This window comes from Calonectris borealis, chromosome Z (assembly GCF_964195595.1).
Source record: "Calonectris borealis chromosome Z, bCalBor7.hap1.2, whole genome shotgun sequence".
NCBI lineage: Eukaryota > Metazoa > Chordata > Aves > Procellariiformes > Procellariidae > Calonectris > Calonectris borealis.
Window position 1 is genome coordinate 10,392,181 of NC_134352.1, and position 19,321 is coordinate 10,411,501.

At 42.8% G+C, this 19,321-nt stretch overlaps 1 protein-coding gene across 1 annotated transcript in view; it reads right to left on the reverse strand.

Moving 5' to 3' along the window:
- The window catches only part of SNX30 (sorting nexin family member 30), a 47,376-nt gene that overhangs the window by 4,291 nt on the left and 23,764 nt on the right, over positions 1–19,321 (reverse strand). The window contains exons 3-7 of the mRNA XM_075136274.1: positions 15,730–15,840; positions 11,874–12,032; positions 9,303–9,498; positions 8,466–8,665; positions 3,361–3,447 (exon numbers count right to left, since the gene is read on the reverse strand). Of these exons, the coding sequence (XP_074992375.1) occupies positions 3,361–3,447; positions 8,466–8,665; positions 9,303–9,498; positions 11,874–12,032; positions 15,730–15,840 (753 nt within the window). The remainder of the gene's footprint in view (positions 1–3,360; positions 3,448–8,465; positions 8,666–9,302; positions 9,499–11,873; positions 12,033–15,729; positions 15,841–19,321) is intronic.

The window sequence follows — 19,321 nt, forward strand, 5'->3', positions numbered from 1 at the left end:
TCTGCTACAACTCCAGACATGAAGTAGTCTTGTAGGCTTCAGACAAGAACTACCCAGCCAGTGGCTGGACGGTCTAGAAGATGCTCCCCTCAAGGCAAATATGCCTTGCGTCATACTTATACATACTCTGCTCTCTTAACGGGAAAGGCTAGGCTATCAAGAGAAAGAGTCATGAAGTCTGGAAGCAAAACCACATAAGATTTCCCAATCCAATTAATTTAGTTTCTAAGCACTCACCAGCTTCCTGCTTCTTCTGCCAGGATCTGAAACCACAATGAAGCTGTTAAAGAAAAAAATCTGTTCTTTCTCACAGCCAGTTCTCCTACAGGTCAGGCTGAGAGGGCTGTACGAGTTTAGAGCTACAGAGACAACCCAGTGGTCAGCAAATGGGTCACGTATGCTCTAATTAAGGAACAACGGCAATGAACTCCAGCTAAGTCTCCAAAGGCATTATGAAAGCAGTGTCTGCACATGCACCAGTCCTGATCAGGAGCGTAAATACCTTTCCTTCCAAAACTGCAGCTTCCCAGACAGAAGTTGCAACTCACTAGCTGAAACAAAATTTTAAGTTCATTAACAGCTTTTAAGCACTTTCTATCTAGTACAATGTTAATGAAAAGACAGGTAATAGTTCTAACGTCAAATTTGGACAGAAGTTGAAACATCAATGCTGATGCTTTTATCTGCTTTTACCAGTGGAGATACTAAATATTAGCTAGCAACTAGGACCTGAGAAGAAAGAAGACTGGAGTTTGGGGGAAGCTGCTACTTTCTTACTGGTGGCTGCTCTCAGCTACTTGGAAAAGCTCAAAAAAACCCCAACCCCAAAACCAAGTGACAACTGCCTCAAACTCCAATACACTCTAGAAGGGCCCATCACTGTTTTAGTGAGTCAATTCAAACTGAGAAGAGATGTATATGCAGGCAAGAATTGAGCATAAAATTGTATATTCAGGAGTCTGGTCACCTCATTATACGATATGAAATTCTGCACCTACATCTATTCCTCTTCACATAATTCTTGAAGAGACCAGAGACCAAATATGCCTCACATCTAGAATTTAGAGTGGTCAAGTGCAGAGGGCATCACTTGCAGCATAAGCGTGTCCACTTTTTTAGCATGTCCACTTTTTTTCAAAACTCCTCTACAGCATCATTACCAAGTAACAAATGGTCCTGAAGCACAATAAATCCAGCATTTATTAGGCAACTAATCTCTGTAAGTGTTATTTCTACCTTCCTAGTTCTCTGGAAACACATCTGGTACAAGTCTTTTTTTTTTTCCTCCCTTGTAAATACATATGGTCACCTTCTACTTCAAGTTCTGCACTGCCATATTTACGGTTCCCATAGATCACCACACTGCAAAGCCTTGAGGCAGAAGAGTAAGTTAGGTCATCAGAGGCGGACTTCATCTTACCAAAAGGAAACAATGCCTGCACTTCACTACGTTGGCTGGACTACTGCAAAACCAGCTCCAGCGTGGGTCAGAAATGGGTAAGCAGCACTTCACCACTGCACTTGTTAGAAACAAAAGGCTACAGACTCCACGCTAATACAGTTATGCTAGTGTTAAAACACCACACTTTTTTTTGAGATAAACTTCAGCATTCTGAGCAGTATTTGCTGACAGACATTTACAGTAGCCCTACAAGCCTTCTGCATTTATAGGCCACCGTTTAAGCTGATCACCTCAACGTGAGAACGACCTAGTGACACTGATGAAGCCAACCTGACTATGTGTACAGCGAGTCCCAGAATGCCCTCCAGGGGAAGAGATTAACAAGTAATGATAGGCCCTCAAAGGAGGCCTTTCCTCCCTTAAGGTTTGGGTTTTTTCTTTTTGGGTTTTGTTTTTTTTTTAAACATAATTTCTGTCAAATCAGCTAAATATGCTGAAAGGAACACAAATGCTGTTCGCTGCATAACCCAGCTCATGATCCTCTGTCTGCTTTTAGCTTCCAGCAAGTCATAGCCAGGAGGCCTCACTAATGTAAGATGTGCTGCTAGCCACAGCTCTGAGCTACCAGCTCTTACAGATGAGGACATTCCCTCCGGGTGGAAAGGATCTGAAATCCATGAGCTATTATTTTATGAACATGCCACGAGTTCTATTAGTTTGTTTAACTTCATCTTGTAAACGACACAAAAGATTTATGTTAGGGAAAAAGGTACAAGGAGTTGCCAAAAGATATGCTTACACTCTGGACAGGAGACGTAAGTATTCAAAAAATTCTCGAACAGCTATTTAAGTGCTGTGCTTTACACAGTAATCCCACTGAGAGGTGAGATGCAAAAGCCTTTTAATAGGTGAGAGATTAGTGAAGTTCAGCAGTTCCACTGCATCAAGACCTTGATAGAGTCAAACGCCTAAAAACCTCATCTGGCTTCGTGGATACGCTAGATTTAGTTCCCTCTACCCTACATACAACTTGTTATACAAAGCTACACTGAGGAAGTAAGAGTACATACCACGTCAGCCAGCAGTGGGGCAGGCAAAAGACTAAAATACAAGAGCACCACAAGGTACCTAAGACACCGCTGTTTTTAGAGTCCGTTACAATCACAAGACCGGAAAAATACCAGTTTGCATTTCTATGCTCTGTCCTCTTCAGCTTCTTAGATTAAAGACATCATGTGAACCTCGTGTAAGATTATCGTACAGTAGTCCTAATACTGGAAAGTCATTCGTTAGCTATTAACACAAGAATGAAAGGGAACCAAAAAACCCCAAGCAGAGGAAGAGAACAAAACCTGCTGTCATTGTTGGTTAAAGCTGCAGTGATTTAAGATGGGGCTCTTGCACATCACTTCATGCAGCAAGCAGGTGGCAGCATAAGCACGCCAGTTTACAGCTTTGTTCTGCATGAAGCCCAGCCAAAACCTGTCACCCAGTGACACCTGCTGTGCCTGTTCAGCATCACACAGGAAGACCTCCCTACCAGAAGGGGCAAAACATGGAGTCTTCCACAGTCAAAACAGGTATCCTGCAATACAGTTCAGCAGTGGCAGGGCTAGGACCTTAACTCAGCTAGCTGACTCACTGCTAAATCACCAGGGACTGTTTTACCACTGCTTCAGTCCCTGTCACTAAACACTTGAACTGATTGCTGGCTGTTGTTCAAGTGTCACACAGATCAGAGCCATCCTGTTTGAATGCTGGGAGATCAGTAGTACAGAAGTTGCTAGACAGGTTATGTATGTTCATTCCTAGGTCTTTATTTCACACCAGCTTGCCAGAAATTGCTTCTACTGCAAAAGATGCCACCAGACCCAGACAAAGCAAATTCTGTTTCTCCATTCTTCTCAGGAAGTAATGTAAGTGCAAGCTGTTTTTGTAGCGTAGTTTTAAGTGCTAACCTTTGGACGGTCTTCTTTTTTCAAGGCTACTGCTTCCAGTTTTGCTTCATACTCCGCTTGAACTTGGTCTCTCTTCTTCAACACATTCTATGGGCAAGAGAAAAAAAGAGCTGTCAGAGGGATCCTCTTGTTCGTTCTCTCCCCAGTCTGCAAGAAACTGCAAAGTGATACAGCTTAAGTGCTAATTCAGTCCGAAGTCGGACTTTCAGACTGACTTTGTCCTATTTTACAGTATTTAGGGAGTAGCTTTTAAAAACAAAGAACACTTGCTCTCCAGCAGCTGGCAGAGTCAGATAAAATTCAACTTTCGGACAAGCTGAAAGTGTGCAAGATAGAAGCTGTCATGTAACCATGCATATAATCCTGCCTAAATTCAATTCATCCGTTGACCTATTATTAGCATGAAAAGGATATGAACGAAAGCATCAAAGCTGTCAAGGACTAGTACAAAGCTTTTGATATCCTCAAGCAACAGACAGACAACAGCATGGGCTAAGAGTCAGGAAGGCCAGCACAGAAGGTATTACATCTCCCTTTTCACTTGCAAAGATTCCTTGAAGTCCTTTACAGCAAGCTGTTACATTCTCGTGTTAGAACAAAAGTAAGCTTTGCTTTTAGATCAGTTTGGGGGTTTGGTTGTTGGTTTAATTTAATTTTAATTAAAGTTATGAAAAGCACAATTTACGTGAAAAGCACTGCATTACCTGAGTGAGTTTCACAAGCAGCAAACATTTTATTGACAGAGTATTCTCAGAATAGAGAGCAAGAGATGCTATCCTTATCTTGTACTACATCCACAAGCCAAGATCTCCACTGAGGTTATACTACAGTCTTACAGCTTAAAAACAACCACAGAAATTAATCTTTTTAAGAATATACTACTAAAAAATAAGCAGTTCTGTGTCTGCAAGAGCGGGCAACTTACTTCTTCAGTCTTCACAAGGAAACAACTAGTAATTTTTGTAACTCGGTTGATGCAAAGTTATTATTAAAAATGCTCAGAGTGAAGTCAGCCAACACTCACTGCTGAGGCACGTGTAAATTTGAATTTCTCTTGCAGCCAGCTTGCCAGTTCATGTTTCCAGTCTTCCCTTCTGCCACCCAGAAGGAATTACCCCATTAGGACAAAAGAAGGTTACTAGTCATTTTAACAGTTTCAGACAAGCCTAGTAAAGCAGGACTAGTCATGTGCACTGCTGCCTACAGAAATGTCTGTTTAAAAGAGTAGTTCTCAGAGCTCTAAGAGCCAGTCTAGCCAAGATCTGTTTCCTAATTAAAGATGTACAAACCCTGTATCTAGTAATCATCTTCCCCCTCCTCCCTCTTAAGCCAAGGGAAGGTCACCAGTGCAATTGCTCTAGAGTAGAGATAGGAGACGTTGCAATCAATATTCTTACAAACCGCAGTGCATGATAAATAGTAATAGCACCCCATCCACAAAGTTGCTATTGGTTTAGGCAAAAAAAAAGGGAGCAAAACTGAAAAATTCACCTTCAACAGCTTAACTCTCCCTTTTGTCCCCAAAGGGATGCAAGCAGGCATGCCATTGGCTGTGTTTGCTTGAAAAACCACAACATTCCCATTCCTTTTGGAATCTAAGCAACTATGTAGAATAGCCCTTAAGTGACTAAGGTTACCAATGCAACGAAAGCCTGAGAGATTTAACAGGTATTTCTACTTTGTATTGCCTCTTGAACCTGAGTCAACTGAAATTTCTTCTCAGAAAAACAACTGCCTCTGGCAATTGTGTTCAGCCTTTAGGAGCCTGGCGTTAGTGCAATAAGCTGGATCTGTACCAGGAGTAGCCAATGATTAACAGGTATCGGCAGACTAGATTCAAAGGGCAGGTGTCTTATTTCTCCTTAAGTGCTCAAGTCCGTCCACTGTGGACAATTAACAATATGCTTCTGAATACACCTTTAAATATCCATTAATGGCTGACCTATAAGCGATGAGAAAAATATTGCCCTCCCTTTCACTTGTCCCAAATGTGAAAGGAAGCGTTTCCTCTGGCACCTCCAGGCGATCTCTTCTCAGATGTAGCTCAATGCATTAATGCTTCAGCAGCTCCTCCAAAAAGCTCTGCAGCAAGTATCCCCAGACTTACCACAGCCCATGCAGTACTTCCGCTAGTTAAGGCCTCACTTAGAGAGAAAAAAATTTTAAAAATACAAATTAAAAAAAAAATTTAAAAAATTTAAAAAAAAAGTTGGAAGAAACTAACACCAAACAGAAAAAACTCACACACCACATTTCAGTTATCTGGGGACAGAACTAAACCCCTGGTCCCTGCACAAGCAAGACTTAGCTTGCTTTCAGCGAGGCAAGTGCTTCTCCATTTTGTAGTTAATTGAAACATTTCACCTTGGCCCGTATCTCTGAAGCAGCTTCAGAAGTTTGCCATCAGCCTCCTTTCTCAAATTGCAATCCTATGCCTTTTGCACACCACATAGCTTCCTATTACGACTAGACCTCACAAGAGGATCCTTATTTACTGCATGCCTTTAGAGAGACAGTTAGCTATTCACGTGGTGCTTGCTTTAAACATGCATTAAAAGTAATGTCCAAGCGCACAGCTGGGGATCGCATAATCTGATAAGCCCTTCTGGCAGTGTTAAGCATACAGAGTTCACATAACATTCTAGTATCAGCACTGAATTATGTAGAGTGGTGTTCGTCCTCTGCACTTGCCCCCAGGGCAACACCAGCATACCGCAAAAAACGTGGTACCACACGTTTGCTGACAAGGGCCTCACTGCACCAGGATTCGAGACATCGCCTGGCCATCTCATGCATGGCCTGGGTTTCAGAAACAGTCTCTCCTAGACACTACCAGCACACATTTCAACTCAAGCCCACAATGCCGGCCTCTCCACATCTTTCAAACGAAACCAGAGACGGGGCTTCCCTGGGGTCAGGCGGTATTTGTTTCAACCAGAACTACTGGGCTTTGTCTCCGTATGTGCAGTTCCCTCAGGCTGCCCCCCCCAGGTTTAACAGTGCTCCTGAAGACACTGACACACATTCACCTCTAGAACAGTGAGGATAACCTGGCAGTTCTTACTCTGAGGGACATTCAACCACCTAGAGATCGCTCTACGAATCAAGTTCCCATACCTATACCTGGGGTACAGTGTGCAGCAGAGAAAGGTACCAAGGTTGGACTGAACTCCTAGTACCTAAAGACTTACCTTCCACCAAGTACCATTTTCAAAAGCTGTGCTCTGAAAGACCAAAACAGACTTTAATTTCACAAGCAGGCCCCACAGCAGCTGACAAATAGGACTGCACTGCTAGCAAAGAGGACAGCCCTTTCAGCAGAAAGCCTCCTGCACTCCAAGAGTAGCCTCCTTTACAGTTACTTACTCAGTTTTATGGAGTTTGGGAAGACAATTCTGTAGCTGCTTACTGCAGGAATAGCAACAGACTGATATTTTCTAGAATAAGAAAACTGCACTTGGTATGACCTGAGAGATTTCCATTTTGGTATTTGGAGACAGCCCCATTCTAAAAGGGCTCTTGTCAGATGATGGCAAAGACACTAAGTGCAGTCTCCAAGCCAACAGGTAGTCTAGCTGCAAGTCTTTAATGCCGCTCTCCCTGTGCTAAGTGGTGTTTAACTGCCTGAAGTACCTCTTCAGCTGAAGAAACCCTTGCTTTTTAGCTTAAAAAAAATTTTTCCCTGCTACATTTGTGAAAAGCGCCTCTCACAACCCAGCTTTCCACTTCAGATGCCATCTCCAGTAGGCCACGGCATTTGTAGCACAAAAGCCAGATGTTCTGGCCTAAAAGCTTTAACCACTAGCCTCATGCTCTGTTTATTTGTAAGTACATCCACCCCCTTCCTACAGAATAAGGATAAGTCTGAACACCCTGGGACAAGGTTTCCAACTACAGCCCAGGGTGTTCCAGCAATACTTGGGTGTTAATAGTCCTGTAAAGAAAATGCACCTCGTTTATGCTGGGGTTAATACCATGACTGTGAAAGCAAAGAGTACATTCAGGGAATTAGTGCAAAGCCTTCTGCAGCAATACTTCAGCCAGGAAAGACAGGAGCTATACAACTAGTCATTTGAAGCTGGGAAAAGAAATCTGCAAGTGAGTGTTTCAATTCTCAGTTTGAGAAGTATAGGATGACTAAGATTAAGATGGAGAAGGACTACCATGTTCAGACTGTAGGTTTACAACAGGCTATTAGATCTCTAAGTGAGTGCATACCATAGCCTTGTAAAAGTTATTCCAAGTGGAAAGTCCTCAGAAGGAATTTGTCTGTTAGTACCGTATAGAGGGATTGCTAATACATACTGTACCATGGGCATGTGGTGAAAAGCTCTAACAGCAGAACTAGAGTCCTTAGTTTCAGTTTTCAGTGCAGCTAACTCAGTAATTCTTTTCCCCATGCAATGGGATTGACTACCAATGCTCCTTAAATTCAAGACAGTAAAAAATGCACTGAAGTAGCTTTTATTACTTCTGCATAAGCAGTAAGATATCAAGTTCTTAGAGAGATTAAGAGTCACAGAACAACATCTTTAAGCAGTTACTTGGTATGCAGAACTTACAGAACTTTACAACAGACACATCCTGCGTAGGGTATGGGGATGAGAGAGGAAGCAGGGTCTGTCATTTGGACACGCGGTTCTAGAAGGAGCCACCCAACCCTGCTACATAGAAGTGACAGAAACTGCTAATGCTACCTTTTCTGCAGGGCCAGACACTGACCCAGTGGCGAAGAGCCGAGTCACGACTGACTTTCTAACAACTCAAAGAGAAGATTCTAGGCAGCCACAGGACGTCTCCTACAGCGTATCACCTGCCATTCTGATGAAGGAGCAACTCTTCAACACTGTGTGCACCCTAGCATTACTGACCTTAACTTGACTTGAATAGCATAGCAGATAGATAATGCTACCCATGCAGTACCCTGCTACTAAACATACCTAGTTTTGTTTTGATTATGAAAACATCCTCCTACTTAATGTATTCTTTACTCACCCACTTTTCCCACCACCAACCCTTCTCGCTGTTAGAAAGAATGAACTTGCTGATATATCATTCCATGCAAACACAATGATAACCATCTTCTGTCACAGGGCTCTCTTTACCTTCATCGACTCCGAGTACAATATATATTCCCTAAGCACAGGCAGGAAGTCTTCTGTCATGTCTTCACTGAGTTCTTCAAGAGCTGTGCAGCAGTTCCCAATACAGGCGGATACTCCTTCCAGCGGCTCTGATAGCTCAACCTCCAGCCCTCCCCAGGTTGAATAAACAGGTCCATATTCTCGTAGTTCCACCAAGTATTCTGCAAGAGGCAGATGGAAAAGTAGATTAACAGAATAAGAGCGAGGCACAAGGATCTGCAAACACTCACACCAAAGAGGAGAAACTATGCACCAAGCTTGGCAAACATTAACTCCCCCAGGAGTCTTGTGTTGCATTAGCATGTTAATAGACAGGGCTCTATGGCTGCACAGGTGACAGGTCCAAGCTGCCTCCTGCTTAACTGACCATTCCCACAAGCTTCTCATACAAAGACACTTGCATCTGTGCAGTAGCCAAAACATATGTAAAACTTGGCTCTGCTAAGACAGGTCTGTAAAGGTTATCTTCATCTAGGTATTCCATCTGTACTCCTCCAGACGGAATCTACAGGTTTTTCCCTCTCCCAAAAGTCTTTCCAAAAATAACTCTAGTAAGAAGGTAGTTTGGTATAACAACAAGAGCAACTTTAAAAAGTATTTGGAGAGTTGAGCTAAGATAAGATCCTGTTTTATTTTTGGGCCTGTTTTAGATCTGCAAGAGGCGTTAGATTTTGCTCTGTGTATGGCTCATTACATGCCAGAATCATGGACGCAAGTTATCTTGGTCATGCCATCAACGAGAACATGATACAGAGCACTCAGATTGAAGTATTATGATAAAGCACCTTATGTCCTTACCCAACTGTTCCTTGATAATCCGTTGTGCTATTCTGTCAATGGTACCAAGCTTTAGAGAGAATGTGTCTAGATACTCCCCAATGGCTGCAAACTCCAGTGGCCGACTTCTTAATTTGTAGCCTCCTGTGACATATTTGACAGACTCCCCCATCTTTGACAGCAATGCCATTCCTTGCTTTTTGTAGGCATTAAGATCCTAGGAAGTTAAAAAAAAAAAACAACAGTTTAGAAATATTTCACTTGCATGTTGGAAGATTAATACAGTGAAGGATACTTTCAAGTCCAGATCAAATCTTGTGAAGGCAAGAGATTACGTGTGACATGTAGCCTTGGACAAAACCTCACTTTGTAGAAGTTGTACAGCTGCGCACAGTTTCAAGACTGCCTCTAGATGGAGAAAAGCTATTCAGGACAACGGTATGAAGTACATTATAAATGAGTAAGTGGTCCACCTTTGCACTTTCAAAACATGGCCAAACTTACCCATGTTCCTGTACTGTCACCAGGGAAGTAGTGATATTAACAGTTCTGTTGCCACAGAGTACTGTTCATGCCATTCATCCAAAAGTACTTTTAAGTCATAGCCCGCAACACCAGTATTATGCAAATGCACCAGCTGGCTCTGATGGCCTCGTACAGAGCTGCATATTGCATGCCTGTTTGGTCAGCAGCCTCTTCACACCAGTGGTGTGGTCAGACAGGAGGCAGGGGAAGACTGTACGCAGAAAAAGCGCAGCATGGGGAGACCAGCCCAGCTTCTCTGCAAGACAGACTGCAGCTCAGGCTGGCTCAGATGTAGCCACGTTGCCTGCACAGAACAGTTAAACTTCCTTGCCAGTGCTTTACATGTTTGCATAAATCAACATTCAGACAATCTATGTTAACGAGGTTGTTTACCTACAATCTTCAGGGGATTTCACCTTGACAGCACATCAGAAAAAAACTAGGTTTAGTTAGCTAAAACGCCGTCCATTTTGCATTTTACTCCTTCCTGCAGGGGTCACTATTCAACATCTCAAAACAGCCTTAAGAGCTATAACTAGGTTATCCTACACAGCCTGAGGAAGAGATGTTTTCAAACCAAGTAGACCTGTAGAGGTCAAGAATCAAGACATAGTATTACAGACTAGACTAAAAGCTTCAGTGTTCTTTAAAAAAAGAATACAACAGCCATCCTCAAAACCTGTACTATGGTATTCTTTCCAAGTACTTATACATAAGTCAAATGTAAGTCTGATTAAGAGAACCTGACATCTTAGCAGCTACTATAATTTTGAATTATCTTTGCATGTAATGCAGCGGTTCCTTGACTCTTGCATTCTGCCTGTCCTAAGCCCCACCTGCAAGCAGGCATCACAAAAAGACCCTTTAACGCAAAATTATTCACTCACTCTCTCAAGCATTCTGGTGTGTTACTGGTCCAAACAGGGAACTTGAAGAAAGGTTGGTTTCTCTTTTTCAAGAGGTGGTCTCATGACTTTCTGCAGTAACTGAATTCTGAAGTCCTAGCACAGTGAACTGCTGCAATACGGCAAGTTCCAATGCTAGAGACAGCAGGAAGAACGCATGTCCTTTTCTCTCCTTCCTCCCTGGATGCTCTGTATTCTCAAGGCAAGCCCTGCCCGGGGCTGAGGATAAAGCCCTTACCATTCATTTTACAGGGGTGGGAGAAGACGACTAAGCAGCTAAGAAAGTTGCATCATGCTTTGATAGCTGAAAAGCAGAACAAAGCTATCTGATATTTAACTATCAAGGTGCTAAAAAAATTCTGCATTTCTGGCTTCTTTCAGCAGTTAAGTTCACCATGGAGGGGAAATAAAAGGGAACTGGAGATTGAGTCTCACATTACCAACAAGCAGAGCACAAGCCTGGAGTGAGCTCAAATTAAGTGTCACATTTGAGAGAGCTAGCATAATGTGACATTGGAAATACGTGCTTTTCCAGCTCTCCTCGCTTATCAGGTCAAACCCAAGCATGACTGTAGGTCCTCATAGCCTTATTTAAAATGCAGTTCAAAAGACAGCCAAACAAAATTGCACTGCTGCTGGACGAGTCATGCAGAAGATGAGCATGAAGTTGTTGACCAAGAACAAACAAGAATGAGGTCTTCACGCTTAGTTTTGAGGGCAACAAGTGCAAGCAGTATAGAAGGCACAGACAAGAAAAAAGCCAAGAAATTTGCAAGCTTTTGTGCAAGAGAGATCTCTCCTCCTCCACTTCCCTCCTCCCCAAAAGAGGATTTTACAAACTCTACAATTTTCTGAATTTTGAACCTCTCTTGCATCAGAGGAGCATCCTTGGGTCTAGACCCAAGGATACAAAAACAAACAGGTATGGAGAACTGAATTTGCAAATCTGCAGACCACCCCTCCCTTCAAGCGAAGGGAACCCATATGGTTGTCACACACATGGGTCTGTCACACACAACATTCAGGGTCCCCAAAACGCTCTAAGTTCTGACCTGCATGTGTGGTTTTATTAATGCCTTTTAACCTTCATTTCAAAAGAGACCGCAAAGGTGCCTGTTCTGCTGTCCCTGTCAATGATTGTGTTTGGAAATTACTGGCTTACCTTGGCTGTGAGAAACACGTTGAAGTGCTCATTAAAAGAAAGCACCGGGTGATCAGTTATTCTCTTCAAGAATTTGTCTAATGCTTTCCTCCTTGTTTCCACGAACTCTTCAGAAAAGCGATCGACAACACCCTTCACCACAAATTTCTCAGGAAGAGGCTGCCAGAGACAAGCAAAATGCACAAGATTCAAAAGACCAAAAACTTGCTTCTGCTATTTGGAAACATACAAAGCAATCAAACTCCAGTCTTAACAGGAACTGAAATGTTATGTTTGCTAACAGGAACCATACATCAGATGGGATGCAAGCCTTGCTCTGAATTACCTGTTAGCTGGTCTGGCCTAATGCAACAATTCTACTGAGTGGCTTCAGCTGAGCACCACACCAGTGAAGCCCAGACAGTACTCACCCTAAGTACTTCCAGCATAGCCTGGGGTGTTCGCCCCTACTGCTATCCATGGTCAAGCTCCGGCTCTAAAGGAGACACCAGCGGAGCTGCGCGCTATTCACTACAGCAATGTGCACACACACACACACCCCGATGTTGAAGCAAGGCTGCTCAGTCCAAGGAAACTCAGAAAATTTAACAATCCTACTGACTCTCTTCCCCTCTGTTCTGAACTATTTGGAGCTCCTGGACAGGGCCCTTCTGTGGAGAGCTGATAGCCTTAGTGACAGCACCACACTGAGCAAAGAGAGACGAGCAGGCTTGACACAGCAAATGGCCGAGTAGTCCAAGCTGGAGCCTTCCTGAAGCACTTGCACACTCAGTCATCTATCATAGCCAATATTCCTGAGCACGTTTGTGTAAGTGACAAAGGTCTGCCAACATATCTACTCTTTCATCTTACTCCTATTTCGACTCCACCAGTTCATCTCTGCAGTTCAGCTTAACAGGAGAGCCCAAGTCTGCCTCCAGATCTGCTAGTTCTGCAGTCCCTCCTGTTACACTTAGACTCCAGACTGCAAAGTACCGCTTCAGATGAAAGATAACTCTTTAAGCTTCAACATGGTTACTCTCAGCTCTACCACTAGATCTGCTTTTGTTCTCATGGACTCTAAGATTAATATCAGTTTTAAAATTGTGCTTTGCATTTTATTCTTGTGGAACAGTCCACCCAGACAGATAATCTGTTTACTCTTAGGCTAGCAATGACAGCCATTTTCACCCAATTCAGGAATCAGGATTCTCTTCAGAGTCTGTGTCACTTGAAATCTGTGACAAAAGTAATTCAAAGAAACAAAAAATTGTGTACGCGTATGGCTTTCCCATCATACCCTAGCTGATGTGGGATGTAGATGAAGATTGCATCTCCCAAAAAAACGCAGCCAGCACAACTTAGCTGCAACACAGCTATATTTTGACCACTATATTTAAGTGGTCTTAATAATTTAGGACTTATCTTATTATGCTTAGCATTCAGATCAGTCATTCTCATTAAACCAGTGTAAGGTACACTCTAATTAGACTTCTTCAGAAGGATAATGCTTAGCGGAGTAGTCTTCAGGGAGGAAGAAACTCTCTTCCTTTGCTTTGTAAACTTTAGCTGGGACTCCATACTTTAGGAAGCCTCTACCTCAGCACCCTACGCAGGAGGAAAAGGACAAGCTGGAAGACGAGTTTAAAGAACTAGGGTTCAACCAAACACGTGCAAACAGGCACTTAAGTCATATGCTCATGATTCATTAAGTCATGAATAATCACTTAAGTTTGAGCATTTGAGACCCACGGAAAGGTGCACCTCTATTTGGCAGACACTTCTGCCATTTAACCTGGTTTTAGCTATAGCAGTAGTTACAGTCCTTTACATTTTAGGCCTTTGGAGGTCCATTCCAAGTAGTCAGTACACACAGCTAGCAACTGATATCCTGCTTTAACTGTGTGTTACTTATCTACCTTACAGTCTTCCAGCTTAATAGTCTACTTTTCCCTGCTGTGACATGTGAGCAGAGTTCACTGAAGTCAGAAATGGCTTCAAGTATCCAAACATCACCAGCCAAAGACAAGATCCTTGGCCATATTAGGCTTCTCTTTTCAGTCTGGAGACAGATCTGAGAGCAGAGTCTATTGTTTGAAAGAACAGATTAGAATAGGTCTCAGATCATTAAAAAAAAAAAAAACACCACATATTCATGTTTTCATATTCACCCCATATTCAGTTTAGTTTGGGCTTCTAAGTGTAGGCTATCATGACTCACTGCACTGAGAAGACACATCTTTTGTTACAGGAAGATTTTAGGCAGAGTCATTTTACCAAGATTAGGAAGACAACCCCCTTTCAGTATTTTGTTAGACAGAAGGCCTCCAGGGATTGCAGTTATCTCCAGTTAAAAATACAGATACTCTTAGATTGGCTTGAAACATCCTTTCAGAATACACTTGAGTCACAGTGCACCTGAAACTGCCCTTAGCTTCTATTCCCCATCTACTTCTAGGCAATAAATACACAATGCATTCAGAAATCTCCCCACCATACCACTGCATGGAGGAGATTAATAGGGAATTCCGTAACTGCTAACTTGTGCATAAACAGATAAAAGAGGGCAGCGCATCCTTACGCTTCCAGATTTTCTAGAAGCAAGGCACTTAAGAGATTGCCTTGTTCTGCAGCCAGTTTCGTGTCCAGTATTAGAGCCACTTGTGCCAAATGTGCTGTTCTGTGTGCAACAAATTCCAGGTCACCGCAAAGCAGCTTGATTCCCTGGCTGTGACTCACCTTCTGCTACTAGACTATTATTTATTGCCTTGCAGCCTTCAGGCAGGACTGGCAGCCTGTTAGCACACAACAATCTGTAGAAGCTTAACCTCGATAATTCCAGCTGTTCAGAGAAAAGGGAGGGAGAAAAGAGGGTCTGGGCAGCTAACACATTAATCCCCGCAAGCTCACTCTCTCTTCTCTTCTCCCTACCCCTTAGTAAACATATTTGCCGCCAGTTAGCAGTGTCACATGATTTTGTGAAGTATTTCTTATCTTTGAGAGACTGGGCTATTATTCTACTTAGAGGCAAGTCCCAGAGAAATTAAGGACGTAAATAGCTCTCTACCCTGGAACAGCTTAACTGAACACTTCTCACGTAGCCCAGTCCTTGCTGAGGGAGGGAGAGCAGAGAAACTTCCCCACCATCCCAGATGGGCAAGCTAAGGTATGCTAGCAGTGTTGCTATTTCCCGACAATTCGCCTCCTACAGGCCTTTTTGAATTTCTTTCTTCGAAAGAGCTGATGGTGATTTCACAGGTTTCCTACCTTTTCACATCTTCTATAGCAAAACAGACTGCCTCTTCATATCACATAAGGTGGTCAGACTGACAGCCTCAGCGACAAGAAGGGGTGCAGTAGTTTAGCTAATCTCATTAGCTAAACTTCTGCCTACTGAAGGCATCCAATAGCTACCAAGCCAGGGGCTAAGATTTTAAGTCTGTGCTATTGTTAGCACAAATAGTTTTAAAATACTCTTTTTAAAACCAATTCAAAAGGCCATCTTGAAAACAGACTGAGACTAGGACCTGAAGTACCTGTGTGGCTTTTCATAAGTCATCTCAATATAATAATTGAGCAAAAGCGTATTCCATTTATGCTACAATAAATGTAGTCACTGTGCATATTGCCCTACAGGAGGCTGCCAAAGCTCACCTCTCAGATGTGCCACCCAAGAAAAGTCTAAGCTTCATAGTCAGTCAAGAATGGGAAGCTCTTCCCACTCCACTAGAAGCGAATAAAGTACCGTATTTAAATCTAAATACTACAAGAGAATTAAGTACTGTATTTAAATCTAAAGAGACATATTACCAAAATATCACCCTTGGAAGACAAATACAAAACCGTCCTTAACATCAGATTCTTGTTTACTACCTACGGGAATGAGATGCGTTGGCTGAGACTCTTCCAGCTTGTTCCTCAACCAGTCGAAGTCTTGGTACCGCCGGCGGACTGAATACTCTGGCAAATCAAACTCTGCTCGCGTGGTCTGGAAAAGAAGAACAGGATACACTTGGTGTGCACCAAAACATCTCGCTTCAGAGCTTAGCCGCAAATGCAGTACAGCCATCACTGGCAAGGGTGAAGCCAGACAAGCCTTGCACAGGGACTCCATCCCCAAAATCGTGTTTGCAGCCAGCATGAGAGAAAGATCCTCTGGCCTTTCAAGCAGTGGGAAAGCCAGCAATAAGAAAAATGATTACTTGCAGCTGATGTATTCTTAAGATTTATTCGTACTTCATTACATGTTCTGCTCAGATAAACATTATGGGAGAAATCTGTGGAGAGTACTGTGCACCATGTTAATCTCTTGGCAGTTACAAGTTTGCTGGGAAGACTGTATGAAATCTTCACTCCAAGGACGAGACTATTTTAGCCATCAAGAAGTAAAAGCAAAGATATTTAATGACTTGTTTATTCTACGAGGTGCATTAACTGTGGGTGAAAAAATGTTTCACCACTGCCCCGTATTTGAGAAGTGACAGGCTTATTACACTCCTTCAAGGCTAAACGATTAGAACATAAGCCATTGCTAGGTTTGCCAAAGGACTGCTTTTGTTGATTTCTGAGAGGAAGAAAGGAGTTTGTTTACATTAAGTTCATGTGTGCGTGATTAGAGATACCAGTACATTAAGTTAAATCTTTAAAGTTTTCATTCTTTAGGGTGAGGAGTTAAACTTGCCATTACAAGTTTGAGACAGAAGGTAAGTATGCAGAGAAACTGCTGGCAAATGTTTTACCCAGTCCTCGAACAGCCCACAGCCTGGAAAGCTGACTGCGTGGGACTGCTTGCAGAGCACATATTGCAACTGCCTAAAAGCACTAATGAGTGTGTACCAACTAGGAGTCTCTGCTAAAGAGCCTGGTATTGCGATAGCTCTGATTGAAAGGTAGATGGCCCTTATCATTAAGTCCCACTGAGAAGCACAGCTCACAGAAGCCTAGAGAGCTGTACTTAGTTACTTGCTGCATCAAGACCATCTTGCAATGAAGGTGATGCTGCAGCGCCAGCACACTACATGTGTACAGCAAGACATCAAAACCACTGCATTCTGGAGAACGCACCAGCTCTCCTAGCTTTGAACTGGCACTGAGTCCAGCACTAGCTTGCTTTGCTACTCCTAGCCACTACAACCGCCTGCTAAATTCCAGCAGAGATTTTGTATTTACTTCCAGACTGACAGCAACTGCCACGTATTTGGAGAGAGCCAAGGATCAGCCTTTAAATGCAATCCAGCTCTTCACTTGCTCTCTGATGGCTCCAGCTCTTCAGTTACTGCACATTACTCCCACCAAACCCCACTGGGGATCCCGTACAAGCTCCATGCCAGAAATCGCTTTGTAGGGAGAAGCCAGCAGCCTTAATACACTATCAGCAGAACAGTAGCTCTAGTATACTGTAAACAGCATGCTAATGTGATATTACCTATTAAATGGTTTGGTTTCTAGAAAAGGAAGGCATAGAGAGACAGAAAAGAAGTAGTCAGGCTCATCTCCTCCCTCCTTTAACCTGCTAGCTATGGTAAGAGATATACACATTAGTCCATGGACTAATATCATGAATGCTCACCAATGGAGCAGTTGTGTTTGTAGATGAGGGACTACCAAGACCTAGATATCCACTGCAGATTTGTGCTTTACTCAGTGACACCTCAGAGTAACACCAGCTTATTTAACATGTTAGAGTGCCACACTACAAATGAAACTTCTGAGACTTCATATGAACCATTTTCACTTGTTTTGAGTACAAGACTGAACAGTGTTACATTGGAACAAGATAATTCATGCACATGTAGGCAGCCCTCATCAGCCAGTGATGCTGACTGCTTTGTTTTGTATATAGGGCAGCTATACCTCAGCCTTGCAAAAGACAACTTGAAATTAAAAAAAAAAAAGTAATGATTTAGTAGTAGGGAGAGCTTTTGTGAACTGGCTGTCACTGGGCAAAGGCCTCTTAAAAGAGATTAGACAGTGAGTGAATGAGAGTAATCAGGATGTATACACACTACAGTGGCTTATCCTGTAGCATGAGGATGAAGCTGAAGTCTCCCATCAGTTAGCGCTGAGAACCTTAATAATAGTATTCTGCTAACAGTTAAGAAAAACTGTATAGGTACTATTTAGTCTAGAAGTAGGAAAGCAGGATAAGTCCCAGTGCACAAACTTTATATTACTGTTCACCTCTAGCAAACTGCTCCTGCTGCCTTTACGTTACAAGCAGATTTGCAAAGTTTTCCATATACCAGGTTTTGTTCCTCAGAGGGAGGCAGATGAAAATACATCATAGTCATCAGCATTTCAGCGTTTGCTGTACAGGCTGTCAAATCTAGACAGCAAATAAGCTTTTCGAAGACTATTTGGACAGAACATAAGGGCCCTTCAAGGTTTTAACGACTCCTCACTAACACTGAAAGAACGTGGATCTCAGATCAAACTGTTCATTAGCTTTGCACGAGTTATTTTTTTGAGACTACACAAAATGGAAGAGGGTCTTGCCACTGTTCAGGGACGGCAAGTGAAATGCCTGTGGTTTTGACACAGTTGAATTCCTCCTGCTTTCTTACTGGGATCCACAAATCTCATCTTGCAAGGACATGTGTCTCTCCCAAAGGAAGCTGAGAAACTTAAGTGGCAGATCTCAACCTCCCCTAAATAATGGGCAAGACATTTCCAGGGATTTATTGAAGGCTCCAGCACAGTTCCACTAAGTCAGCATTGCAGTATTCTGGGCTCAGTTTTACTGGCTGGAAAGCAGGCAGGGTTACAGAGACTTTTACCTATGTTGTTGGAATAGTTTTGACTTGAGGTAATATTGGCACAATCACCAAATCTTGGTCTTGTGTAAGATTCTCATCTTTCTTGAAAGGAGTTAGCAGCCAAACCTAAAGCTAGCCTGTGATGACTATGTGAAAGTATTCTTGTCCCCTAGTTCTAGTCTCTTACTCGCTACACCTGACTGTGGATTCCCCTCCATGTTACTATTTAAGTTTGGGGCAAAATCTTCAACTAGAAAAAGAGGAGAATGGCAGAGGGGAGAAGGGAGCAAGGTTGGTGTTCTTAGCAGTTCATCACTTCATTTGCCTCACGTAGTTTAGCATGTTTGAAAAAGAGATCACAGCACTTACACCTGCTCCTCTCTAGGGATCAAGCTGTTTCATGTGCTCAGATAATCTACCCAATGCATGCAGGAAGGAGGAGGAGAAGGACAGGAAAAAGAAAATAAGACCTCCGCTTCAGTATTGACTGGTTTGAAAGCCTCTCCCTTCAAGCCTGCAGAGCACCTGCGTGACTCTGAGGAATGGCACACAGCTGTTCAGATCTCCATGGGAAAAGGCACAGAAGAAGGCCTTGTCATCCTAGAAAGTACAACAAATGTGAAGTTAGAAATACATTTACTTTTGTTTCCCTCGGAAGAGATGACTACATAACATAAGGGTAAGTTTTATTTTCCCCCTCCCTCCTCAGAAAGA